Source organism: Mirounga angustirostris, unplaced genomic scaffold (genome assembly GCF_029215605.1).
Source record: "Mirounga angustirostris isolate CCGP_5_RB_7025 unplaced genomic scaffold, mMirAng1.0.hap1 SCAF_1, whole genome shotgun sequence".
Lineage (NCBI taxonomy): Eukaryota > Metazoa > Chordata > Mammalia > Carnivora > Phocidae > Mirounga > Mirounga angustirostris.
The window spans coordinates 123567142-123594605 of record NW_026991709.1 but is presented as its reverse complement, the minus strand read 5'-3'; the positions used below and the strand labels follow the sequence as shown (position 1 = coordinate 123594605).

At 38.0% G+C, this 27464-nt stretch overlaps 1 protein-coding gene across 7 annotated transcripts in view; it reads right to left on the bottom strand.

Annotated features, from left to right (window-relative positions):
• Positions 1 to 27464, bottom strand: part of STAG1 (STAG1 cohesin complex component) — a 415977-nt gene that overhangs the window by 2493 nt on the left and 386020 nt on the right. For all 7 annotated transcript variants that reach the window (XM_064587431.1, XM_045903718.3, XM_064587432.1 and 4 more), the window contains 6 exons: positions 23812 to 23960; positions 23008 to 23136; positions 8765 to 8970; positions 4623 to 4797; positions 2143 to 2253; positions 1472 to 1586 (listed from right to left, as the gene is read on the bottom strand). In XM_064587431.1, the coding sequence (XP_064443501.1) occupies positions 1472 to 1586; positions 2143 to 2253; positions 4623 to 4797; positions 8765 to 8970; positions 23008 to 23136; positions 23812 to 23960 (885 nt within the window). The remainder of the gene's footprint in view (positions 1 to 1471; positions 1587 to 2142; positions 2254 to 4622; positions 4798 to 8764; positions 8971 to 23007; positions 23137 to 23811; positions 23961 to 27464) is intronic.

The following is a 27464-nucleotide window of genomic DNA, read 5'->3' as shown; positions in this document are numbered from 1 at the left end:
AGAGTTTTTCATTATGGAAAATTTAAAACCTACACAGCAGAATGTTATGGGCTAAATTACATCCCCCCAAATTCATATATTGAAGACCTAAACCCCAGTACCTCAGAAGGTGACTGTTATTTGGACAGAGGACCTACAAAGAGGTAATAATTGAGGTAAAGTGAGGTCATGTGCGTGGATTCTATTTTGATTCATATCCTTATAAAAAGAGGAGACACACAGGAAAGATCATATGAAGACAAAGGGAGAAGATGACCATCTACAAGTCAAGGAGAAAAGCCTCAGAATGAAATCAATCTCCCTGACAACATGATCTCAGACTTCTAGCCTCCAGAAATGTGAGAAAGTTTCTATTGTTTAAGCCACCAGTCACTGGTACTTGTATAGCAGCCCTAGCAAATACATAGTTTGCTGAACTCCCATGTATCCATCACTTAGCTTCATCAACTGTCAAACCTTCAGCCAATCTTGTTTCATTTAGTCGTCTCACTTTTTTTCTATGTCATTATACCTATAACTGTTTCAAAATGTATCTCTGATGGAAATTTAAAAAAAACAACATAACCACCATGCATTACTATTCCTGACAAAGTCAGTAATTTTTTTTTTTTTAAAGATTTTATTTATTTGACAGAGAGAGACAGCGAGAGAGGGAACACAAGCAGGGGGAGTGGGAGAGGGAGAAGCAGGCTTCCCGCTGAGCAGAGAGCCCGATGCAGGGCTCGATCCCAGGACCCTGGGATCATGACCTGAGCCGAAGGCAGCCACTTAACCGACTGAGCCACCCAGGGGCCCTGAAAGTCAATAATTTCTTTCTTTTTTTTTTTTTTTTTAAGATTTTATTTATTTGCGAAAGAGAGAATGAGAGACAGAGCGCATGAGAGGGAGGAGGGTCAGAGGGAGAAGCAGACCCCCTGCTGAGCAGGGAGCCCGATGCGGGACTCGATCCCGGGACTCCAGGATCATGACCTGAGCCGAAGGCAGTCGCTTAACCAACTGAGCCACCCAGGCGCCCGAAAGTCAATAATTTCTTAATATCACCTATACCTAGTCTATATTCAGGTTTCCTTACTTCAAAGATTTTTTTTTCACACTGAACAAATATGGTCCATATTCTATGTTTGGTTGCTGTGCAGAACACACTGTATGTATCATCAGATTCCAAGTTAGTTTAAGAGACCAAATGCACACACTATACTGAGACAGATCTAGTGTGAGCCCCTTCTCAAGAAGTTAATAAGGAACCAGTTCCTGTTACTGGCAGAATTTAAAATCTGACTGCTTGGAAAGCAGGCTTGAAAAACACAAGCTCATCCAAATGTGCTAAGCCTTACACTGGTCCTACCTGCTGCTATGTTTACAACCTCCACACCTCTCTCTCCTTCCCATGGGGTTCTGAAAACAAGAGCATCATCTTACACCAACATTTTCACTTACTTTAACAAAAGAAAATGTACTGCAATTTCCTTACCAGATCAATAACCATGGTGTCTTCAAATTCTTCATTCATATCTTCTAACTGGCTCCGGGAGGACATCATCACATCTTCAAAGATGGGCTCAGCGTCTTCCTCCATTAGGCCCCGACTGATAAGGAAAAAGCATGATCAGATAGCTGCTCAGACTCATTGAATTTGGAGTCCTGGCTCGCTCTTACAGTAGGTCTTCTAACCAATGAAAGCACATGTTCCAGTCACAACCCATAGGCTGCACAAATTATGATCCTGAACTAAGATAATTAAGGGTCATTTGTTTCATTCAAGATTTCATCTCAATTCATCAAAAGGAAGCGTAATTTAAATGCAATAACAACAGTAGACGTTAACATTTATTTAGCTATGTATCAATTCCCACAAAACTCTGTGTGATTGGTACTATTATCCCAAATTTACAAATGAAGAACCTGAGGCATTGAGGTTTAGAGCTTGCCCAAGGCCATATAGCTGGCAAGTGGCAGCACTAGGATTTAAATGGTGAAAGCATCAAAAGTCCACACCCTCTATTTCTATCCTACATTGCACAGCATATCCTGAATTATGATCTTAACTCCTGAGACCAAATGTCAGAGGAGAGCCATCATTCCACAAAATGAACAGCATCACATAGTCATTATGTTCTTGTGCTACCTGATGTTAACACTTACACGGCATGCCTTACTCCAGTTCTCACTTTCATGTAGTTCATTCCTGTTCTGTCCTTCCGATTTAAATCTTCTAATTTTGGTTGGCCTAACCAAGAGATCTGCATCTGAGGACTAAGAGAATACATTATTCACTTTGTGGCAAAAGATGAATTTAGCTAATCAGTCCCATGCCAAGAAGGCCATAGTTGGCTGGCCTTATCCCCATGTATGGGGAATTAGCTGGATTTATTATAGAGTTAAGGGTGAGACAGATCATTATCGAAGGATCTACCTTTGCAGAAATGGCAGTAAGTTGCCCAAAGAGATGCCTAAGTCTCCAGGGATTCTGGCTGTGGTTGGTTGGTAGGTGTAAAGGAAACCAAAGTTATGTCACCCCAAAATACTGCCTCTGAGATAAAGGTTATTTTAAGCTGAAGGCAATTAAGAAGCAGGGAACGAAGAAAAAGCTCCTCCTTTTCTGCCTATAGGCAGAAAACAAATTCTCATTTTATGGGAGACAGACTCTTAACCTAGAGATGGCACCAGAGGAAACTATAAACACACCTTGTTAAACTAAACCTTATCTTCCTAATTAAGGAAGATACGGACTACATAGTCTCAGTTGGACTACTCCTAGTCCAAATTCCTTTGTCTTGTCAATTCTTCACAGATTTATTCTTTGTCTAAAAGGTATAAAAGCTCCCTGCTTTGGTAACTTCTTCAGGTCTTAATTCTATGGTAAAAGCTCCCATGTACATGTAAAGAAATCAGTAAAATGTGTATGCTTTTCTCCTCTTGGATCTGTCCATTTAAATTTTCAGACCCAGTCAGGGATCCTAAGAGGGTTGGGTAAAACCTTTCCCTCCCCTACAGGTGCTTAATTTATCAGGTTTGTTCCCCGAATCTTTGTCAAACAAGAGTGCTTCGGAGACCTCTGTATCCAGCTGCTGCCCTGCTCACAAGTGTTCCTACTTGGACAGCCAGTCCCCTAAGGGGCAGAAATGATGCTGGTCTTGTGGCTCAGAGCTCTCCAGAGTTGAACAAGGAAAGGTATTAACACATTTTCTTCTCAGTCCTTCTGAAGAGATTTGGAGTCAGGTGCATGCTGGGCTAAATTTTCCTCTCCCCTGTACACTTACTGGCACATGACACTTGCATAAACATGCCTCTTGGGGATTTTACAGGACGTAAACCTTAATGGTTTTTTAGTAGGTAACATCTGTCACATGAAGTTCTCTCTAAGCAGCTATCTTTATATCATGTGGGGCTACCACCTTGATTAAACTGATAAACCTATAGCAGGGAAAAGCAGACCACAGAGGGGAGGAACTAACAAGTGGTAAAGTCAGGGAAGTAAGGCAGGCTGCTCAAATAAGGAAGAATTCACCCTCTAGGAAGCGGGATGGGAATGCTGGTCATAAGGCAAACTACCCTCTACGAATGCTGTTTTGTAGTGGCTGACAATGATTATCCTTTTAGCTTTGAAGAAAGGCAGATCCTCTGGGCAAAGATGCTTTATGAAAACTCAGGATTTGAATAATTCTAACACTGCCTCTTTCCATTTTCAACCTGCTAAATCTGTTGAGTTCAACTGAGAATTCTCTCTCACCCTCAGAGTAATTCACAGCATTACCCCAATATGAATAGAAACACAAGGAGATAGGACAACTTCATAGCTGAATGGAAAATAACAAAGAAAAAGTTTTTTTATAGCAAAAGTCATACCAACATCATGCCTTTTCCAAAATTTTTGGGGCCCTGGTACTAGAAAACATATTAATTACTAGTGTGGGAAAAGGTAACGCTTTGATTCTCTCTTAGGGAAAGGGCAACTGTTCTGAGAATTTATCAAATATCTTGACAAATATCTTAATCCATAACAGTTTAAGTTTAAAATATAAACTTGACAAGACAAAGTACTATTAATTAAATGGATGATAAAAGGAGTAGTCTATTTGGTGTTCAGACTAGTAACAACCTTAGCAGAGACTCTTATAATAACCTGCATGTCTTTTTCACAAGTCCCCGAGAAGTAACAGACCTGCCCAATGAATCCAACTGAGCTCAGCACTTAGTGAGGCACCATGCTTTAAAGGTCTCTGGACTTCGATTAACTGATATCTATAAGTGTTGGCAGACCTTATTATATATTTTCTAATACAAATTATCTCTGCTTGTGGTTTTTTTTCTCATGAACTAACCAATAATATGTTTTAACAAAGTTTTTCTTGGATAACTTTTCTTTAACAATTAAAGTTTTTTTTTTTTTTTTAAGATTTTTATTTATTTATTTGAGAGAGAATGAGAGACAGAGAGCACGAGAGGGAGGAGGGTCAGAGGGAGAAGCAGACTCCCTGCCGAGCAGGGAGCCCGATGCGGGACTCGATCCCGGGACTCCAGGATCATGACCTGAGCCGAAGGCAGTCGCTTAACCAACGGAGCCACCCAGGCGCCCAACAATTAAAGATTTTATACCAAGAAAATGAATTTTTACTACTTACTTGTGTAAAAAGTCAGGTTCAGAACCATGTTCAGACTCAGGTTCCTGAATCTGCTCTCCCATGGGCCGGCTATTTTCTCGCAGTACAGTGGAAGTGAGCTGTGGTGCTGGAAGGGGGCCAGGTGTCTGAATCATGGTATCAGTCCTATTTAGCCACGTATTATCCAGACTTTCATCTGTAAAATTCCAGTTAGATTCACAAAATGTCATGAGTGGAGGAAACTCTGGTAGAAGTTACAGCACAGACTTGCAGAACATGGCTCCTGGGTTAGACTGCCTAGCTTGAATCCTACTTACACCACTCACTTGTGTGACTTTCTGTAAGTTATTAAACTTCCAAAACTCAGGTTTCTCATATACAAAATAAGGATATCAATACCCAACCTCAAAGAGTTTTAAGGATTAAATGATGTAATGGATGTAACCATCAAATGTCAGCTATCCTTACCTTATCCTCTCTTCCAAGTCCCTCCTTCTCTAAGGATTAATTCACTGCAGAAGAGGAAGAATTAGGCCAGCCAGAGACCCCTCTAACCTTCTTTTGCTCAAGCAATAAAGGGCCTATTTGCTGGGCCTTACAGGGGCCCCAGGCACAAGCACTTAAAGCCTGGCAGACCTTTACGGAAAATCAGCAAATCCCACTGCACAACTGGGACACTGGTCACCAGAGAAATAACTTTTTGCCAGGCTGTATGTGCGGGGATGGGTTAAGAGGCTCACTGTTTTCATGCTTCTAAGTTCTACCTCTTTAGGGAAGCCCTCCTTAATCACCCTACCCAGCCCCGACTTCCCATTCTCTTTTAACTTCTAGAGGAAACAGAATCATTCCTACTTACTTAGGATTTAATTATACAGTGGTCTGCATTGGCAGGTGATTTGTCAACTGTATATGTTATCTCTGTAATTAGAATTAAATTTCTTCAAGGGACCAGGAGCTGTTTCTTCCTTCTTCTGGTCATTTACAAAGATGTGAGCAGATATAGCATTATTTATGTATCTAAACTACAGGCTGGTATAATGTTACATAAAGTTTCTACTATAAACATTCTAAGCTTTTTTTTTTTTTAAAGATTTTATTTATTTATTTGAGAGAGAGAGAATGAGAGAGAGTACATGAGAGGGAGGAGGGTCAGAGGGAGAAGCAGACTCCCCGCCGAGCAGGGAGCCCGATGCGGAACTCGATCCCGGGACTCCAGGATCATGACCTGAGCCGAAGGCAGTCGCTCAACCAACTGAGCCACCCAGGCGCCCCTAAGCTATTTTCTTAATATGGGAAGATTTAAAAGTATTACTGCTATGCTTTTCCTTCTGAAGAATTTAAATGAAAAAAAAAATTTAAATCACAAAGTACACAGTATGAATCCCATTGTTTTTCTTCCTCCATTAAGTCTCAGATTTGTGCAGCATGTTAGGTTCCTCACTTGCTATCAAACATTCCATCTCTCAGTGTTTCAAAAATTATCAGACACGTGTATGTTCTAGATAAGCTTTTTAGTTCCTGGAAAATATTTAGCTATTGCCTTGTTAAGGTCATTCCACTGATTCGAAGCTCACTATTCACCAATCTCTTCACTTAATCAGCAAAAAGAGGTTTTATCTTCTTTTATTCATACCACTTTTCATTCAACATTTAATTCCTAACTTTTATTTTTTGCTGCACTTATAAGAATGGTTATCATTTAGGTTCTTAACCTGGTAAATCCATCTTTCAGCTCTACTACATGTCATCTTTCCCAGAAAATCTTTCCTGATTAAGAGTTTGATCACTCCCCTTTATGTTCCCAGAAAACCTTTTTCGCCCATCAGAGCACTGCCCATGTGGAACTGAAATCGCCTGCTTCTCTTGCTTCTCTGTCTTTCCATCTGTACTATGAGCATTTTTATTAATACCTAATCTCCAGCATTTCACACAGTTCTTAGAAAGGTGTATGGTAAAGACTTAATGAATAACTTCAGGAAGAACTCACTCTTCTTGAAGAGATTCTCCTAACCCCTAAGGGTTCCTCAATAAAAACACTTCTTGCAAAGCTTTCTCATCTTTATTCCAAACAGATGAAACTGCTGCCTAAGGATTCTGGGCACACGACCTACCTCAGTCTCTGGTAAATTTCAAACTGACACAACAGCAAGTTTTCTTTTTTGCAATTTAACAACAAATTATCTGGTTTATATATGCTTTTCTTCGTCCTGAAGATAATACTTGACTGCCCCATTAGTGAAGGAATTATATGTGGTTATTTCAATTCTCTAAGCTTTAGTTTCTTCTGTGTGAAATACAGATAATAATGTTTACTCAAGAGTTCATTTATAAAACATTTATACAGCATTCACTTTGTGCCACGTACTGACCTAAATGCTTTACAAATGTTAGTCAAGTAAATGATTAAATGCTAATAATGCATATAAAGCACATTCCTGATACACAGCAAGAATTTAATGAATGTTGGCTAATAGGAATATTACATGTAAGAAAAGCTGTGAGTAAAAATATCTGTATATCTAGATCTATATCCAGACAGACAGACTGGATAGATGGATGGATAGATGGATGTGGCAGGGGCATCCTGATAGAGGCTGCTCTAGAAGACATTTTAAAAAGGAAGTGACTGGAGTCTTTATTTAGAGAAAAGTTTAGGATCCTACACTACAAAGACAGGACTTAGTATTTTCATTTTCTGGACCAAAAAGACTTTAAGTCCCAAAAATAAAAACTGAAAGAAAATCTTTAACATTAATTCTGTAAATATTTTCATATCTTTTATTCTCTTTGAAATACTGACATTCTGACAATAGCAGCTAACATTTACTGCATGTGCCTATGTGCTAAGCACTGTGCTAAGTAACCTCTGTGTGTATACTAAGTATTTTATTTGGAGTATCTCATTTAATATTTACAATAGCTGACAGACAGGATAGGTACTCTGATCATCCTTTGTGTGATCAATGATTGAGGCTGAGAGGTTAAATAACATGCTCAAAAGTCATACAGTTTAAAACTAGAAAGCCAGGTGTGAATTCTAGAACTCTAGTTTTAGAGTGTGTGCTCGTCACCAATAGTCAATACTGCCTCCCCAATGAGGAAAGAAACAGATTTAAATTCTAATTAATTCTGCTACAGGTTGTAGCAAAATCTTTCATGAGTTACTAGTTTTTAGGCAGCAGAGGTGAGATACTGAAAGGTAATAGAAGGTTGTAAAAGGGAGCAGAGGAGGATTCAGATCATTGCCTTCCTCTCTCTTGGTTTGGAGAATATTTATTAGGAAAACCATGGAGATGGGGGAAGGTTATTTGAGGAAATAAGCATTTGTACTTTGAATTGTCTTAGTTTAAGAGTAATGCTCTAATAAAGAAATTTTTAGTCTTTTTGGATACATGAATTAACTACCAATGATCACATATTCATGACAATTCTTTTTTTTTTTTAAGATTTATTTATTTGAGAGAGCGAGAATGAGAGAATGAGAGAGCGAGAATGAGAGAAAGAGAGAGAGTACATAAGAGGGGGGAGGGTTAGAGGGAGAAGCAGGCTCCTCGCTGAGCAGGGAGCCCGATGTGGGACTCTATCCAGGGACTCCAGGATCATGACCTGAGCTGAAGGCAGTCGCTTAACCAACTGAGCCACCCAGGCGCCCTATTCATGACAATTCAACTCCCTGGTTCCTACAGTCCATAAGGGTTATAAAACCAGAGTTGGCTATCATTATTTTAATGCACAAAAATAAATTACTCATCCATGGGGTAGAAATGGAAAGTTGTTTTGGTATATTCAATTTGCTGCAGAGGTCTACCTTCAACTTATCAGAATCTCTCCTACATTAGGATGAATTTTGGTAACTACCTTATTTTAATTTTTAATGTATTAGAGGGTCTATGATATGGGGATCAATTTTATAAACCTTTGTAACTTTCCACTTTTCTCTGCACCATCTTCCTCTGTGTTTCATGCTCTTCCAACTTCTTTTTCCTTGACCCTTTTCTCTTCCACTTTGTCTATTCCAACCTTTTTGCCTTAACCTCTCAGTATGTGTCAAATCTACAAGGAAATAACATGCTTAACAGTATTTCCTTGCTTCAACAGATTTGCCACTTTACCTCTGCAATAGTAAGCAAACTACTTGTCTCACAGCTTAAAGGCAGACTTACCTTCTACTCGTTTTTTGTGAAGTGGGGGTCGTCCTTTCTTATTTCTTACTGAGGATGTTTTACTGCTGCTACTTCCACTGTTCACAGACATTCTATCATCTTCACCTCCAGTGACTAACGAATTTCTATAGGAAATGAGTGGAAGCCATACATCTTCTCTCCTTTCCATCATTTGCTCCGTAAGGAATTTTTCTAGGTATGAATGACTAGAAACACAATAGAAGAAACAGTGATTTTCATGGAAGCACTTCATGTATTACTTATTTAATTCTTTCATAAAGTGAGGCTCTCTCTCTGAAAGTTCTGAAGAATCCCCTAGGACACACATTATACTTTTAACAGTGGTTACCTTTGGAAAAAGAGGGAGGAGAATGTAAGGTTTTCCTTCATATATTTCTGGAATGCTTTTACTGTTCTGATTTTAGTATATGTGCTGTTGAAGCGAGCACTGGAATGCTTTTAAATAGGTGAATGTATTACTAAGGTTGTGTGTGTGGTCCTTCCTATATCAATGTTAAAAAAAAAAATCAGAAGTTTAGCTCAAAAGTTTATTGAACTTTCTTTTAAAGTGTTCAACCAGGGTAGGATTTCTGTAATGGTGGAGGGAGGAGCTTGGCATTACAACTTTTTAACTGGTGAAACTAATAAAAGATAATCATTTAAAGTCTTCAGAAATTGTCCTAAGGGCATACAGCAAATGGAGAAACATTTATTCAAGAAAATCTACCAAATCTCAGGAAAACAGTGAGTTTGTAGCATTTGAACCACAACCTGTTCCCTTCCCCTGTCCCCTCTCCCTCACCACTGCTACTCCAGGAGCTCTATTCTGGGCAGACATGGGTAAGAAGATGGGCGTTCCCTCTTTCTCTAGCTCCTCATCTACAGCTACCTTGGAAGAAGCAGGCCATTGGTAGGTTGCAGAAGCTCTGTTCTGGACAGTAGCTGGGAGGAAGAAGGCTCCCTTCTTTTCCATCCCCTACTTGTCAGGTAGTAACTCTCTCCCAGGCACAGCAGGCTAAGACCACCTGGAGGGACAAGCTAAAAACTAGGGGTTACCCCTGGCCCCCTGCTCACAGAAAAGGGGTGTTATTCTGGGAGAACAGGGATGCTGTCCCACCCCCAGCTCCTGTTCAGTGGCATAAAAGTTCTGCCCAGCAACCAAAGAAAGAGTAGAGCAGCCAGAAATTTAATAGAGAACCAGGGAAAGACAGCCAAGAAAAGCCCTCCTGGGATCATAGATGATCCTAGAAGTTGGCAAGGCTCTGCACATATGCTTAAGCTGCACCCAATCGTGGGCAAAAAGAACGGGATGAGGGTATTTTGTTATCATTCACCATGCCCCACATCGATCTATCAACACAGGGAAGAAGCCTCACTGGCACAAGGGCTTAAGCACAACCTCTAACCAAACACTGGTTAAAAAATAAGCTGCTCTGACCTACGAACGACTCCTAGAAAGCGTAAAAATCACAGTAGACTGGTTTCCAGTTCTGCATGTAAGGAGTTTGGAAGTTGTTACTGCATCCTGACAAGTAAAGAGCTCAACAGACTAAAAAATCAACAACTTCCTGGAGCCATAGAGAGGAAAATAGCTGTCCCCAAGATTGGGAGACAGAGGAGGTAAGAGCTTATTGGAGCAGACTCAGAAACAAAAACCACCTTGAGAACCATTGCTGGGGTAGGAAAACCTGAGCCATAATTCACAGACTGTTGGAGATTCATTGTGACAAGTCTGAGAGTTCAAAACTCAGAGCGACCCAGTTATAGGCGGACCTCCGCATAATACTGTGAGATTTACCTCCAGAAGCTCAACTGGGTTTCCACAGTAAAATATTAGAGCAAACTCCCCTGTGCTTTTGGCAGGGGGAGAAGAAAAGGAACCACTCTGAAATCTGCCAGAGTATGTTATTCTTAACAAAGCCTCTCCTCAGGAGAAACTGGTTAGGCAGAGCACAACTTGCTGGGATATTATCAGAACCTAACCGATCTAGGGGAAGAGAAATACCCAACTCCAGCCAACTCTACCCATTTTGTCCCAACCATGGGTAAAGGAAAAAACTGAGAAACACTTGTGAAGTTTATAGTCCAGAGGCATAGGCTCACTAAAAGACTGAGACCTATAATCATAGGACTAAAGAATGCTTCCCCTCCTCCCATACCTCATTACCATATTAGTAAAGGTAATTTACAGCAGTTCCTTTTACCTAGTACATCATGTTTGGCTATCAAGAAAAAAATTATAAGGCATACCAAAAGGCAAAAACACAGTGTAAAGGACAGAGCAAACATCAGAATCAGGCATGACAGAAATATCAGAATTATCAGACTGGCAATTTAAAACAACTATGATCAGGATGCCTAGGTGGCTCAGTCAGTTAAACATCTGCCTTCAGCTCAGGGTCTTATGCCTTCATGATCCTAGGGTCCTGGGATGGAGTCCCACATCAGGCTCCTTGCTCGGCAGGGAGCCTGCTTCTCCCACTGCCTGCTGCTCCCCTTGCTTGTGCATGTGCTCTTTCTCTGACAAATAAAATTTCAAAAAAATAAAACTATGGTCAATATGCTAAGGGCTCTAATGGAAAAAGTAGACCACATGCAAGAACAGATAAGCAATGAAAGCAGATAGATGGAAATCCTAAGAACCAAAAAGAAATGCTAGAGATGAAAACTGTAAAAGAAACAAAGTAGACTGGACACAGCTGAGGAAAAAACCTCTGCTCTAGGGGACACAGCAAGAGAATCCTCAAAAACTTAAAAGCAAAGATATTGTAGATGGAGGTAAAACAGAACATCTGACTATAATACAAGTACAATAGGTGTTAATATAATGGGAATATGAGAAGGAGAAGCAAGACAATAATAACAATAATTTAAAATAGAAATGACAGAGAATTTTCCCAAATTAACATCAGATACCAAACCACAGATCCAGGACACTCAGAGAACACCAGCAGGATAAAATGACAAAACAACTACATTTAAGCATATCATTTTCAAACTAAAGAAGAAGCCAGAGGGAAAAAAAATACTTTATCTCCAGAGAAATAATGATAAGAATAATGTCTAACTTCTCCTCAGAAACCATGCAAGCTAGAAGAGAGTGGAGTAAAGTGTTAGGAGAAAAACCCCACCAGACTAGAATTCTGTGCCCTGCAAAACTATCCTTCAGAAGTGAAGGAAAAATAAAGACTTTCTCAGACTAAAAATTGAGAGAATTTTTGCCAATAGACCTGGTTTGCAAGAAATGTTAAAAGAAGTGCTTTAGAGGGGTTCCTGGGTGGTTCAGTTCAGTTAAGCATCTGACTCTTGGTTTCGGCTCAGGTCATGATCTCGGGGTCAGGAGATCGGGCTCCGTGTTGGGCTCTATGCTCTGCATGGAGTCTGCTTGAGATGCTCTCCCTCTCCCTACCTCTCTGCCCCTTCCTCCCACCTGCACTCTTTCTCTCTCAAATAAATAAATAAATAAAATCTTTTAAAAAAGTGCTTTAGAGAGAAGGAAAATAATATAGGTTAGAGACATGAATCTACATAAAGTAAGGAAGAGCACTGAAGAAGGAATAAGTGAAGGTAAAATAAAAACTTTAATTTTTCTAAACTGCTCTAATAAGTTTTTGTTCAAAATAATACCAACAATGTATTTGATTATGTATGTTTATGTATATATCACATATATGCATATGTTTTGATTATATATCCTTATATGTAAGTAAAAGAATGACAGCAATGATACCAGAGATAGGAAGGATGAACTGTGATTATTTTGTTATTATAAGGTACTCATACTACCCATGAAGTGATACAGTATTATTTAAACGTGGACTTGGATTTCCTGTAAATATATATTGCAAACTCTAAGGCAACCACTTAAAAAAAAAAAAGTATCAATATGTTAAGAAAAGAAAGCAAATGGGATCATAAAATGCTCAATTAAAATTTTTTACAAAAAGCAGAAAAAAGAGTGGAAGACAAAATAAAAGCAAAGAACAAGGGCAACAAATAGAAACAGTAAGGAATATGGTAGGTATTAATCCAACTACATCAATAATCAATTTGAATGTCAATGGTACCAAGTAAGAGGTTGTCAAAGTGGATCAAAAAACAAGACCCAATACACATTTAATGCAATCCTTATCAAAATACCATCAACTTTTTTCAAAGAAATGGAACAAATAATCCTAAAATTTGTATGGAACCAGAAAAGACCCCGAACAGCCAGAGGAATGTTGAAAAAGAAAAGCAAAGCTGGCGGCATCACAATTCTGGACTTCCAGCTCTATTACAAAGCTGTCATCATCAAGACGGTATGGTAGTGGCACAAAAACAGACACATAGATCAGTGGAACAGAATAGAGCCCAGAAATGGACCCTCAACTCTATGGTCAACTCATCTTCGACAAAGCAGGAAAGAATGTCCAATGGAAAAAAGACAGTTTCTTCAACAAATGGTGTTGGGAAAACTGGACAGCCACATGCAGAAGAATGAAACTGGACCATTTCCTTACACCACACACAAAAATAGACTCAAAATGGATGAAAGACCTAAATGTGAGATAGGAGTCCATCAAAATCCTAGAGGAGAGCACAAGCAGCAACCTCTTCGACCTCAGCCACAGCAAATTCTTTCTAGAAACATCGCCAAAGGCAAGGGAAGCAAGGGCAAAAATGAACTATTGGGACTTCATCAAGATAAAAAGCTTTTGCACAGCAAAGGAAACAGTCAACAAAACCAAAAGACAACTGACACAATGGGAGAAGATATTTGCAAATGACATATCAGATAAAGGGCCAGTATCCAAAATCTGTACTCAACACCCAAAGAACAAAGAATCCAATCAAGAAATGGGCAGAAGACATGAACAGACATTTCTCCAAAGAAGACATCCAAATGGCCAACAGACACATGAAAAAGTGCTTGACATCGCTCGGCATCAGGGAAATCCAAATCAAAACCTCAATGAGATACCACCTCACACCAGTCAGAATGGCTAAAATTAACAAGGCAGGAAATGACAGATGTTGGCGAGGATGTGGAGAAAGGGGAACCCTCCTACACTGTTGGTGGGAATGTAAGCTGGTGCAGCCACTTTGGAAAACAGTATGGAGGTTCCTCAAAGAGTTGACAATAGAGCTGCCCTACGACCCAGCAATTGCACTACTGGGTATTTACCCCAAAGATACAAATGTAGTGATCCGAAGGGGTACGTGCACCCCAATGTTTATAGCAGCAATGTCCACAATAGCCAAACTATGGAAAGAGCCAAGATGTCCACTGACAGATGAATGGATAAAGAAGATGTGGTATATATAGATACAATGGAATATTATGCAGCCATCAAAAAACCCGATTTGCAACGACGTGAACAGAACTAGAGGGTATTATGCTAAGCGAAATAAGTCAGAGAAAGACATGTATCATATGGTCTCACTGATATGAGGAATTCTTAATCTCAGGAAACAGGGTTGCTGGAGTGGTGGGGGTGGAAGGGATGGGGTGGCTGGGTGATAGACAATGGGGAGGGTATGTGCTATGGTGAGCGCTGTGAATTGTAAGACTGATGAATCACAGACCTGTAACTCTAAAACAAATAGTACATTATATGTTAAAAAAAAAAGAGAAGATAGTAGGAAGGGAAAAATGAAAGTGGGGGGTGAATCGGAGGGGGAGACGAACCATGAGAGACTATGGACTCTGAGAAACAAACTGAGGGTTCCAGAGGGGCAGGGGGTGGGGGATGGGTTAGCCTGGTGATGCGTATTAAGGAGGGCACATATTGAATGGAGTACTGGGTGTTATGCACACACAATGAATCATGGAACACTACATCAAAAACTAATGATGTAATGTATGGTTATTAACATAATATAATAAAATTAAATTAAAAAAAAAAAGACCCAAGTATAGGCTATCTATAAGAAATCCACTTTAAGTGTAAAGACACACATATAAACTAAAAGTGAGTAAATGGATGGTAAAAGTTATCAAAAGAAAGCAGGAATAGTTACATCAATTTCAGACAGAGCAGACTTTAAAATAAGTAATCAGGAATAAACAAGGGCATTACACAATGATACAGGAGCCAATTCAAGAGACATAATAATCCTTACCATGTATGTCCCTTACAACAGAGCATCAAACTGTGTAAAGCAAAAACTAACTACAAGCAGAACTACAATTAGAAATAGATGAATCTACTATCATAGTTGGAGAGACTTCAACATCCCTCTATTAGAAATGGACAGATTCAGGGGTGCCTGGGTGGCTCATTCAGTTAAGCGTCTGCCTTCTGCTCAGGTCATGATCCTGGGGTGCCAGCCTCCCTGCTCAGCAGGGAGTCTGCTTCTCCCTCTGCCTTCCCCCACCCCGCCTGGCTTGTGCTCTCTACTCTCTCCAATAAATAAATAAAATCTTGAAAAAAATGGATTCAGCAGCCAGAAAATCAGTAAGGACATAGTTGAACTCAACTACACACCATGAGTCAAGTGGATAGAATTAATATCTACAGACTGACTTCATCCAAAAGCAGAATATACATTTTTCTCAAGCTCACCTGTAACATCAAAGTCAGAGATCGTAAAACACATCTTAGCAAATTTAAAAGAAGAGCAATCATACAGTGTCTGCTCTTAAAATTAGAAATTTAATTAAACTAGAAATCATTATCAGAAAGATACACAGAGATTAAATAATATGCTTTAAAATAACACATGAGACAAAGAAGCACTCCCAAGGGAAATTTAAAAGTATTTTGAACTAAATGAAAATAGCACATCAAAATTTTTGCAATGCAGTGAAAGCAGTGGTTAGAAGGAAGTTACAGCACTGAATGCACATACCAGAAAAGAAGATCCAAAATTACCAAATCTAAGTTTCCACATTAGAAAACTAGAAAAAGATGACCAAATTAAATCCAAAGTGAAAGAAAAGAAATAATAAAAATTAGAGTAGAAATCAATGAAATTAAAAACAGAAAGCAATATAGAAAATCAGCAAAATTAAAAGCTGGTTCTTTGAAAAGAACAATAAAAATGATGAGTTTCTAGGCAGCCTAAGGGGGTCAGGGCGAGGGGATGAGAGGGTACACATTACTAATACCAGAAATTAAAGAGAACACATCATTACAGATCCTATGGACATTAACAGGAAAATAAAGGAATACTATAAATAACTTTATGCCCACATATTTGATAATCCAGATGAAAGAGATCCATTCCTTGAAACACAAATTGCCAAATCTCACACAAGAAGAATCTGAATAGGCCTATATCTATTAAATAAATTGATCCAATAATTAATAACCTTCCAAAACAGGAAGCACCAGGCTCAGAGGAGTTAACTGGTGATTTAAGGAAGAAACCTACCAATTCTCTACAATCTCTCTCAGAGGACAGAAGCAGAGGCAATACTTTCTACCTCATTCTAGGAGGCCTAATACCGAAACCAGACAAAGATATTACAAGAAAACTATAGACTAATAATTCATGAATATAAAGCAAAAATCCTCAACAAAATAGAAAAAGACGTATATACAGCATGATCAAGTGGGATATAACCCAGGTATGCAAGGCTGTTTCAACATCTGAAAAATCAATTAATATATTCCGTTACATCAACAGCCTAAAAAAGGAAAATCAAATATCACATCAATAAATACAGAAAAAGCAACTGACAAAACCTAACACCCATTCTTGATAAAAACTCTCAGTAAACTAGAAATAAAAAGGGATTTTTCTCAATTTGATAAAGACCATCTACAAAAAACTGTACAGCTAACATACTTAATGGTGAAAAACTTGAAGATACCCCACTAAATCAGGTATAAGGGAAGAATGTCCCTGCTCACCACTTCTTTTCAACATTGTACTGGGAATTTTAGTTAATTCAATAAAACAAAAAAGGAAATAAAAAGTATAGAGACTGGGAAGGAAGAAATCACTATTATTATTTGCAGATGACATGATTATTTGTCGAAAATCCTAAAGAACTGACAGAAAAATCTCTTCTGGAACAAACATGCAATTGTAGCAAGTTTTCAGGATACAAAATTACAAGTGGAATTTGAAATTAAAAACAATGCCATTTACATTTGCAACCCCAAAACAATTAAGGTGTAAATCTAACAGAAAATATACAAGTTCGATATATGAGGAAAACTACAAAACTCTGATGAATGAAATGAAAGAACTAAATACATGTGGGAAATTGAAAGAACTAATTCCATGTTCATGCCTACAAAGACAGTATGGTTAAGTCAGTTCTTTCTGACTTGATCTATATTCAATGCAATTCCAACCAAGATCTCAACAAGTTATTTTGTGGATAGTGACAGGTGGATCCTTATATGGAAAGGCAAAAGACACAATACTGAAGGAGAACAACAAAGTTGGAAGACTGACACTATCCAACTAGAAAACTTACTATAAAGCTACAGTATAATCATTTTGCAATATACATGTTTATCAAATCATCACACTGTACATCTTAAACACTTATACAATGCTCTATGTCAAATTTATCTCACTGAGTCTGGAAAAATAAAGAAAAATCTCTAGTAATTAAGACTGTGGTACTGGCAAATGATTAGACATATATATCAATGGAACAGAAAAGAGAGCCCAGAAATAGACTCACATAAATACAGTCAACTGATCTTTGACAAAGGAACAAAGGCAGTCTCTTCAGTAAGTGGTGCTGGAACAACTGGATGTCCATAAACAAATAAATTAGGCTAGACAAAGACCCTGTATCTTTCACAAACATTAACTCAAAATGGATCATAAACCTAAATGTAAAATGTAAAACTATAAAACTCCTAGAAAATAATATAGAAGAAAACCTAGGTAACCCAGGGTATGGCAATGACTTTTTAGATATAACACCAAAGGCAAGGTCTCTGGAATAATAATTGTTGAGGTGGAGTTCATTAAAATTAAAACCTTCTATTCTGCGAAAGACACTGTCTAGAGAATGAGAAGACAACCACAGACTGGGAGAGAATATTTGCAAAATACATACCTCATAAAGGAACTGCTATCTAACATAATCAAAGAACTCTTAAAACTCAACAATAAGAAAACAAACAACCTGATTAAAAAATGGGCTTCAGATCTGAATAGACATCTCACCAAAGAAAATATACAGATGGCAAATAAGCATGAAAAGATGCTCCACATCATATGTCATCAGGGAAATGCAAATTAAAATGAGACACCACTATGCACCTATTAGAATGGCCAAAATCCAGAACACTGACAACACCAAATCCTGGTGAGGATGCAGAACAACAGAAACTCATACATTACTGGTGGGAACAGAAAATGGTATAGCAACTTGGGAAGACAGGCAGTTTCTTAAAAACTAAGCATATGCTTACCATGTGACCCAGCATCACACACCTTAGTACTTACCCAAAAGACTTGATAATTTAAGTCCTCACAATTACTTACACAGGGATGTTTATAGCACTTTTATTCATAACTGCAGAAACGAGGAAGCAACCAAGATGTCCTTCAGTAGGTGAATGGCTATATCAATTGTGGTATTTCTACACAATGGAATATTACTCAACATGAAAAATAAATGAGGTACTAAGCAATGAAAAGACACAGAGGAACTTTAAATGTATATTACTAAGTGAAAGAAGATTATCTGAAAAGGCTGCATACCCTATAATTCCAACTGTATAACATTCTGGAAAAGGCAAAACTATGGAAACATTGAAATGATCTGTGTTTGCTAGGGATTAGGGGAGGAGAAGAAGGATGAACAGGCAGAACACAGAGGATTTTTAGGGAAGTGAAAAAAAATACTCTGTATGATACCATAATGATGGATGCATGTCATTATACATTTGTCTAAGCCCACAAAATGTACAACATCAAGAGTGAACTATAATGTAACTCTGGTGAATATGACCTGTCAAGATAGGTTCATCAATTATAACAACTGTATCACTTTGGTGGTAGCTGTTGATAATGGGGGACTATGCATGTATAAGGGCAGGGGGATATATGGGAATTCTTTGTACCTTCCCCTCAATTTTCCTGTGAACCAAAACTTCTCTAAAAATAAAGCTAAATCAAATAAAATCAAACTGAATTAAATTAAATTAAATCACACACTTCTGTTAATCTGTAAAACTGTGCATAACCGAGGCTGCCTTCCTCAGGAGCAATCAGAGAGGGAACTTCCAGCTGCTAGTCCTCTGGCTGACCGTGCGACAAAGTAAACCCCCTGAACTGTGATGGCAGCCTTCAAGCCACACACATATCAAAGAGTAATAAGTAAAAATCTAAATGGCCAAGGAGGTATAATCACAATCTTTGATTAATGAGTCTAATGCTGATATAGGGGTGACTCCTAGGTATTCAAGCCAAATGATAAAAAAACAAGGGGAAAAAAAAATCTGAGTAGGGACAGCAGAGGCTGCACACTGCAAGAGAAATAGACATCACAGAGTTTGTTCATCCAAGTCTTTAAACAAATGACCAAACAACATCAATATCTAGGGGTGCAGTGAATCAGTATCAAGAGTAGCTAAGTTATTTCACAATGTATCATATATGCAACATTATTATCTGAACTGTTCAGTTTCAACAAAAAATTATGAGACATGAAAAGAAATAGGGAAATGTGACCTACATATAGCAGTAAAAAAGTGAGCAATAAAAACAGTGGCCCACAAATATTACAAAGCTATTATTTAAAAATATTCAAAGAACTAAAAAAAACCCATAAAGAATGAAAAATATGATGTCACTACCTCATTAAGTAGAGAATATGAATAAAAAGAAATGATGGGGGCGCCTGGTTGGCTCAGTCAGTTGAGCATCTGACTCTTGAGCATTTGGTTCAGGTCGTGATCTCAGGGTCCTGAGATTGAGCCTTGTGTTGGGGGGGGGTGGGTCTGTGCTTAGCAGGAAGTCTCCTTGGGATTCTCTTTTCTCCATCTCCTTCTGTCCCTCCCCACCCCCTCTACTCTCTCTCTCTCTCTCTCTCAAATAAATAAATAAATAAATACATCTAAAAAAAAAAAGATGAAAAAAGAACCAATGGAAATTCTGCAGTTGAAAAGTACAATAACAAAAATTAAAAATTCTCCATAGGGGCATAGATTTGAGCTGGCAGAATAAATAATCATTAATCTTGAAACTATATCAGTAGAGATTATGCATTCTGAAGAACAGAGGAAAAAAGAATGAACAAAAATGAACAGAGCCTCACAGAAATGTGGGATATCATTAAGTGCGCTAATAGGTGTAATGGGAGTATCAGGAGAAGAAGGAGTAGAAATAAACTTAAAGAAATAATGGCTAATTACTTCCGAATTTGATGAAAAACATTAATCTACACATTCTCAAGGCTCAACAAACTCTAAGCATATAAATGCAGAAAGACCCATACCCAGATGCATTACGGGCAAAATTTTAGCTAAAAGCCAAAGATAGAGAAAAAAATCTTGAAAGAAGAGAAAGTAACTCATTACATACAAGGGAGATCCATTAAGTTTAAACTCCAATGACTTCTCATTAGACGCAATGGAGGCGCAGGCAGTGGATAACACAATGTACTGAAAGTAACATAATATCAAACAAGAATAGTTATATCTAGCAAAACTATATTCCAAAGCTAAAGATAAAATAAAGACACACCCAGATGGAATAAAAACAAAATTTGTTGCTGGCTGACCTGCCTTACAAGAAAAAATAAAAGATGTTCTTCAGGCTGAAAGCAAATGATGCCAGAGTATAATCTACACATGAAAAAACAAAGAGAGCTGAAAGGTAATTACGAGGTAGTTAGAAAGGACAATATAATTGCATATTTACTTTATTCTTTTTACCGATTTAAACAGCAACTGTATAAAACAATATGTATTACTGTATTGATGAGTCAATAGCATAGAAATGCAATGTATTTGATAATAAACACAAAAGAAGTAGGTGGGAGTAAAGATGTATTAGTGTAAGGAAATGATGCCAGATGGTATTTCAAATCCACAGGAAGGAATGAAGAGAACCAGAAATGGTAAAGAAGGTTATTAAAACAAACACTATAATAAATATATACTAGGCTCCATTTCCTCTCTAAGTGTATTTAAAAGACATACAATAATAAAATTAAAAAAAAAAGTTAACAGCATCTAAAAAAAAAAATACGCTATGAACAAGTGAATTGCATACTTTAAAGGGTGAACTATATGGTATGTGAACTATCTCAATAATACTTTTTTTAAAAGACAAAAATAGAGGGACGCCTGAGTGGCTCAGTCAGTTAAGCGTCTGCCTTCGGCTCAGGTCAGGATCCCAGGGTCCTGGGATTGAGTCCCACATCGGGCTCCTTGCTCGGCAAGGAGCCTGCTTCTCCCTCTGCCTGCCTCTGTCTCTCTCTCTCTGATAAATAAAATCTTAAAAAAATAAATAAAAGACATACAATTATATCGAGTAATAATTATAATAATGTATTGTTGGGTTGTAACATATTTAGCTGCAGTATGTGTAACAATAATGGCACCAAAGGGGGGGAACTGAAATGTAGCTATATAGGAGTAAAGTTTTTATATTTCCTTAGAATAAATTTGAAGAAATTTTGGTAAGATGCGTATTTTAAGGCCTATAAGAAAACACTAAGAAAATAACTAAAAAAGTATAATATTTTGAAGAAAGTAAAATGTTACACTAGAAAACATCCACTTCATATAAAATAAAGCTTTATTGCTTTATTGGAGGAAAAAACAAAGATCTATAGAAAACAAACCGTGTAATGGTGGCTCAGTCCGTTAAGTGCCTGCCTTTGGCTCAGGTCATGATCCCAGGGTCCTGGGATCGAGTCCCACATCGGGCTCCTTGCTCAGCGGGGAGCCTGCTTCTCCCTCTGCCTGCCTCTCCCCTTGCTTGTGCTCTCTCTGACAAGTAAATAAAATCTTTAAAAAAATAATAAAATAAATATTTTCTGACCAATAGGAAGTCAACATCTTTCCTTAGAATTACACTCATATTCATAAAATTTTTAACTGTCTCTCCAAATTTCTGTTCATTTAGCCTATTACTAAAACTGACAGACCTTCCTACCAATTTATAAAATTCAGGATCCCATCAATATTTTTTTATGAAAATTGCATCTATTATTTCTTTAAACTGTTGAAAAAGAAATCACTCTTCTTGAAACAAGTCAAATAAAAAATGAGTTCACCTTTGAACATGGGTTTGAATTGTGCAGGTCCACTTATATGTGGATTTCTTTTCCTTTTTTTTTTAAGGTTTATTTATTTATTTGTCAGAGAGAAAGAGAGTGTGAGAGAGTGAGCACTCACACAAGCAGAGGTAACGGCAGGCAGAGGGAGAAGCAGGCTACCCACTGAGCAGGGAGCCTGATATAGGACTCGATCCCAGGACCCTGGGATCATGACCTGAGCCGAAGGCAGACGCTTAACCGACTGAGCCACCCAGGCGTTCCTGGATTTCTTTCAGTAAATACATCACAGTACTGTAAATATATTTTTTCTTTATGACTTACCATTTTCTTTTCTCTAGCTTGCTTTATTGTAAGAATACAGCATATAATACATGTAACATGAAATACGTTAATTGATTATTATCAGTAAGTCTGCCAGTCAACAGAAGGCTATTAATAGTTAAGTTTTTGGGGAGTCAAAACTTGTATGTAGTACAGCATAGGGGATATAGTCAACAATACTGTAATAATGTTGTATGTGACAGTTACTACACTTATCATGGTGAGCACTGAGTAATGTAGAGAATTGTCGAGACACTGTTGTACACCTGAAACTAATATAAACTATACTTCAATAAAAATTTAAAAAAAGTCTGAAATTTAAAATCTAATGAATCCTTTTCATTTATTTTGAATTAAAAAAAAAAAGGTTATACACAATTTTCGATTGTGAGGGGGTCGATGCCCCTAACCTGTATTGTTCAAGGGTCCCCTATAAAACTAAAATATAATTAATATAAAAGGAAAAAAGAACGGGTTACACAATGGCTAAGCCAATGTCCCTACTTCTCTGAATTGTGGAATAAGAAATCATTTCCCACTTACTTATTTAATTCCAGAGTACTAAAAGCAAGCAGGAAAAGAACTATATAAATGCTTTAAAAAAAACTATAGTTCCTTAAAACAAATATCAGAGCTTATGTTATCAACAGTAATTATATCTAGATGATTAACATTTTTCTAAAAAATGAAACATTTAAAATTACAAGGGATCATGATAAAAGCAACTTACACAGTCTTTTTGTCCTGTCGAAGAAGTTTAGAAGAAAATTCACTTAGTACTTCCAGGAAAGCCAGATTAGGAGGTGGATATTCTTGTCCTTTCTGATTTTGGTATTTAAAGGCAAATTCTATGCCATCCCTGAAGTAAAAGAAAGTATCACCTTATTTTTCCAGATAAGGAGTATAGTTCTCTCAATGGGCTAAAATTTCAAAATAGTTGGGAAGGCAGGATAATCATCACTGAATATAGTAAAATCTGATAAATTTGAAGCGTAAAACAATGTTAATTTGTATGACATATATGCCTATTTACAGTATAAAACTATAAGCTGTGAAACAAAGCTAAATTCCTATGTGTATCTTGTAGGGATAGCACAATACCCTGGAAAGATAACTAGATAGTCAGAAAACTTAGTTCTCAGAGTTGATCATGGTATCAAGCAGATGTGTGAGGTATTTAACATTTTCTGTCATTCAGTTTTCAGTTATGAAATAAGGTTGCCAAATCAGCATTTGCACAGTGTTTTTAAATCCACGTGCCCTATATCATCATCTTACTGACAGACCAGACCAGAGTATTTTGTTAAACTTTACTTTCTATACTATATAAATTGAAAAAACAGGCAGTTGAAGTATTTTTCAAATTAAAAAGGCCCTCCTAATTGAGACTCACTAGACTACACAATCTCTAAAGTTCTTATAACTTGAAAATTCAATCATTTGTCATTAAAAATGGGTCAAATAACAGTTATTTCAGTTAAATTCCAGTAAACCAGATTCTGTATAACAGGAAGTATTTATTTAGCTCACTCACTTGTGAAGTGTGGCAACTGCTTCTCGTGTCTTGATCTGATCCAGTCCGAATGTAAGGGCAAAGCGACGTGCCAATTCTTTAATGCCACTGACGTGGGCAGATGTCCTATCTAGGTTGGGACCTTGCTCTTGAACAAGTTCATTAAACAACTGGTTGAAAGAAAAAAAGAGGAAAAAACCTACAGCTAAGAAAAATTTGTTTATTTTATTTATTATTAGAATAGGTAATATAATTTAAAAATATTTAAAAGGCATATGGTAAAATATATATTTCCCTCCTTGCATTGAACTGTAGCCACATTGTTCCCCTTCTTCAAGTCATCTACTAATAATTTCTTGAGCTCATTTTCATGCTAGCTGTGTGATTAAATGCAGACAGGAATTTACTTCTTTTTAACAAAAAATAATATATTTTGGACTGGGGAAAGGAAACATGTTTATAGAAATATATTTGTATTCATACACATCTATGTAGTTTTTTGGTGTTTTAATAGGGATGACCGTATATGAAATATGGGGTTCAGAACTTTTTTTTTTTCACTTACTATATCTTAGACAAGAACATTATGTAAAAGAAGACATTTGGATATATGGGGTGATATTTCCTACCCAACAACAATACATACAAAAAAGTTCTTAAGCTGTATGAAAAGGTTTTATAAATTACACATACATTACATATATTGTATCAAAGTAACAACCACCAAATAAATCCTGAAGTACTAAAGAATATAAAAGCTATCATCATTTTAACCACCAAGGTTAGAAACTTAAATTTATCGGTACACATCTGTCTTCCCTCCTATTAGGAGAGATGAATAGTCCAGGACTTTCATCTAAAGCCACTCCCTCTGTATGTACTAGATCTCACTCCATTTTACCTGAATATTCGGTAATTTTGCTCCTATGCTTACTGCTCTGTCATGCATCCTTACCTATTCCCTCTACTACATGCATCTTAAAACCCCAAAATACAAAAAACCATAACTTCTTAACTCAATCTCCTGTGCCAGTATCAAAACGTTGTTTTGACTCTCTTTTTTGGCAAAGATCCTGAGAAGTATTGTTTACATTTGTTTTTTTCACTTCCTCACCCCCACCTCTCAATTCACTCTTATCATACCGTCCCATTGAAATAGCACTTCTGAGAAGGAGGAGCAAGATGGCAGAGAGTAGGAGACCTAAATTTCGTCTGGTCCCAGGAATTCAGCTAGATACGGACCAAACCATTCTGAACATCTACGAACTCAACAGGAGATGGAATAAAAGAAGAGCAGCAACTCTCTGAACAGAAAAGCGACCACTTTCTGGAAGGTAGGACATGTGGAGAAGTGAATCCAAGGCGATGTTCGGGAAGACAGATGGTGGGGGAGGGGTCTCCGACGGTGATTCTGGCAAGTGATAGAGCAGCAGAGCACAAAATCGGAACTTTTAGAAGTCGGCTCCGCTGAGGGATGTCGCTCCAGTGGCTAAGTGGGGGGTGGAACCCTTGCAGGGACAGTGTGGTCGCAGGATCCTCGGGGTCACAGAAAGACAGGGGGTGCCTGAGTGCGGCAGAGCTCCCAGGTATCTGAGCAGGGAAGCCGGCTGCAGAGACGGCCGGAGGAGTGGGCTCTCAGCTCGGGGTTGCCATAAACCATGATCTACGGCATAATCGGGCCACTGCTCCTCCAGCAGGGACCCAACAAGCAGCAGATCCGGGGAGACTCCCCTTCCTCCCCGGGAGGAGTGGCGCGGGAGCACACGGCAGGAATCTGCTGCGTTTGGAGACTCCACACAGGGTCGTGTGCCATCGATAGAAAGGCTTGGTCACAGGCCAGGTGAACACGGAGTGTGGCCAGAGCTGGGGAGATGGGAGTGATTGACTGCTTTTCTCTGGGGGCTCACTGCGGAGTGGGGCCCTGAGTCCTTGGCTCCTCCGGTGGAGATTGGGAGGCCGCCATTTTCACTTTCGTCCTCCAAAGCTGCATGGAAAGCTTGCAGGGAACAAAAGCTCCCGAGAGCAAACCCCAGCAGATTATATAGCCCGGACCGGCAAGGGCGGGGCAATTCTGCCTCCGGCAAAGACATCTGGGAACTAGGGCAACAGGCCCCTCCCCCAGATCAGCAAGAACAGCCAGACAAGGCCAAGTTTACCGATCAATGAGAACGGCAGAACTCCAGCACTAGGGGAATAATGCACATAGAATTCATGGCTTTTTTCCCATGATTCTTTATTTCAAAGTTAATTTTTTTTTAACTTTCTTTTTCTTTTTTTTTTTGAATTTTTCTTTTTCCCTTTCTCAACCAACATCTTATCAATCCCTTTTTAAAAAAATTCTTTTTATTTTTCATTTTTAGAGTAATATTCTATCCCTTCATAGTAGTTAACCTTATATTTGGTATCTATATATAAGTTGTTCTTTCTTTAAAATTTTGGGATACAGTTTCTTCTAACAAACCAAAATATACCCTAAATGTCTAGTGTATGGCTTTGTTCTACTCTCCTGCCTGATCATATTGTCTCCCCTTTTTTTTTAAAGTCCTCTTCTTTCTTTTTTCAACCAACTTATCTTATCAATTCCTTTTATAAAATCTTTTCTAATCTTCATCTTTACAGTCATATTCCATCCCTTCATCATATTAACCCTTATATTTTTGTACATAAAAGTTTTTTCTTTAAAATTTTGGGAGGCACTTTCTTCTGACAGACCAAAATATGCCCAAAATCTAGTGTGTGGCATTGATATATGCACCAGCCTGATCATATTTGATCATACTCTTTTTTTTGTTTTGTTTTTATCTTTTTCTTTTTTCTTTTTTTCTTTTTTCTTTCTTTCCCTTTCTTTTCCCCTGGTTTCAGGTCTTTTCTGATTTGTTTAGTGTATATTTTCTGGGGCCATTGTTACCCTGTTAGCATTTTCTTCTCTCATTCATCTATTCTCCTCTGGACAAAATGACAAGACGGAAAACATCACCTCAACAAAAAGAACAAGAGGCAGTACCGACTGCCAGGGACCTAATCAATACGGACATTAGTAAGATGTCGGAACTAGAGTTCAGAATGATGATTTTAAAGATACTAGCTGGGCTTGAAAAAAGCATGGAAGATATTAGAGAAACCCTTTCTGGAGAAATAAAAGAACTAAAATCTAACCAAGTCGAAATCAAAAAGGCTATTAATGAGGTGGAATCAAAAATGGAGGCTCTGACTGCTAGGATAAATGAGGCAGAAGAAACAATCAGCAATATAGAGGACCAGATGATGGAAAATAAAGAAGCTGAGAAAAAGAGAGATAAACAAGTACTGGATCACGAGGGCAGAATTCGAGAGCTAAGTGATACCATAAGACAAAACAATATTAGAATAATTGGGATCCCAGAAGAAGAAGAAAGAGAGAGGGGGGCAGGAGGTATATTGGAGCTAATTATAGCAGAGAACTTCCCTAATTTGGGGAACGAAACAGGCATCAAAATCCAGGATGCAGAGAGAACCCCCCTCAAGATCAATAAAAATAGGTCAACACCCCAACATCTAATAGTAAAACTTATGAGTCTCACAGACAAAGAGAAAATCCTGAAAGCAGCTCGGGAGAAGAGATCTGTAACCTACAATGGTAGAAACATTAGATTGGCAACAGACCTATCCACAGAGACCTGGCAGGCCAGAAAGGA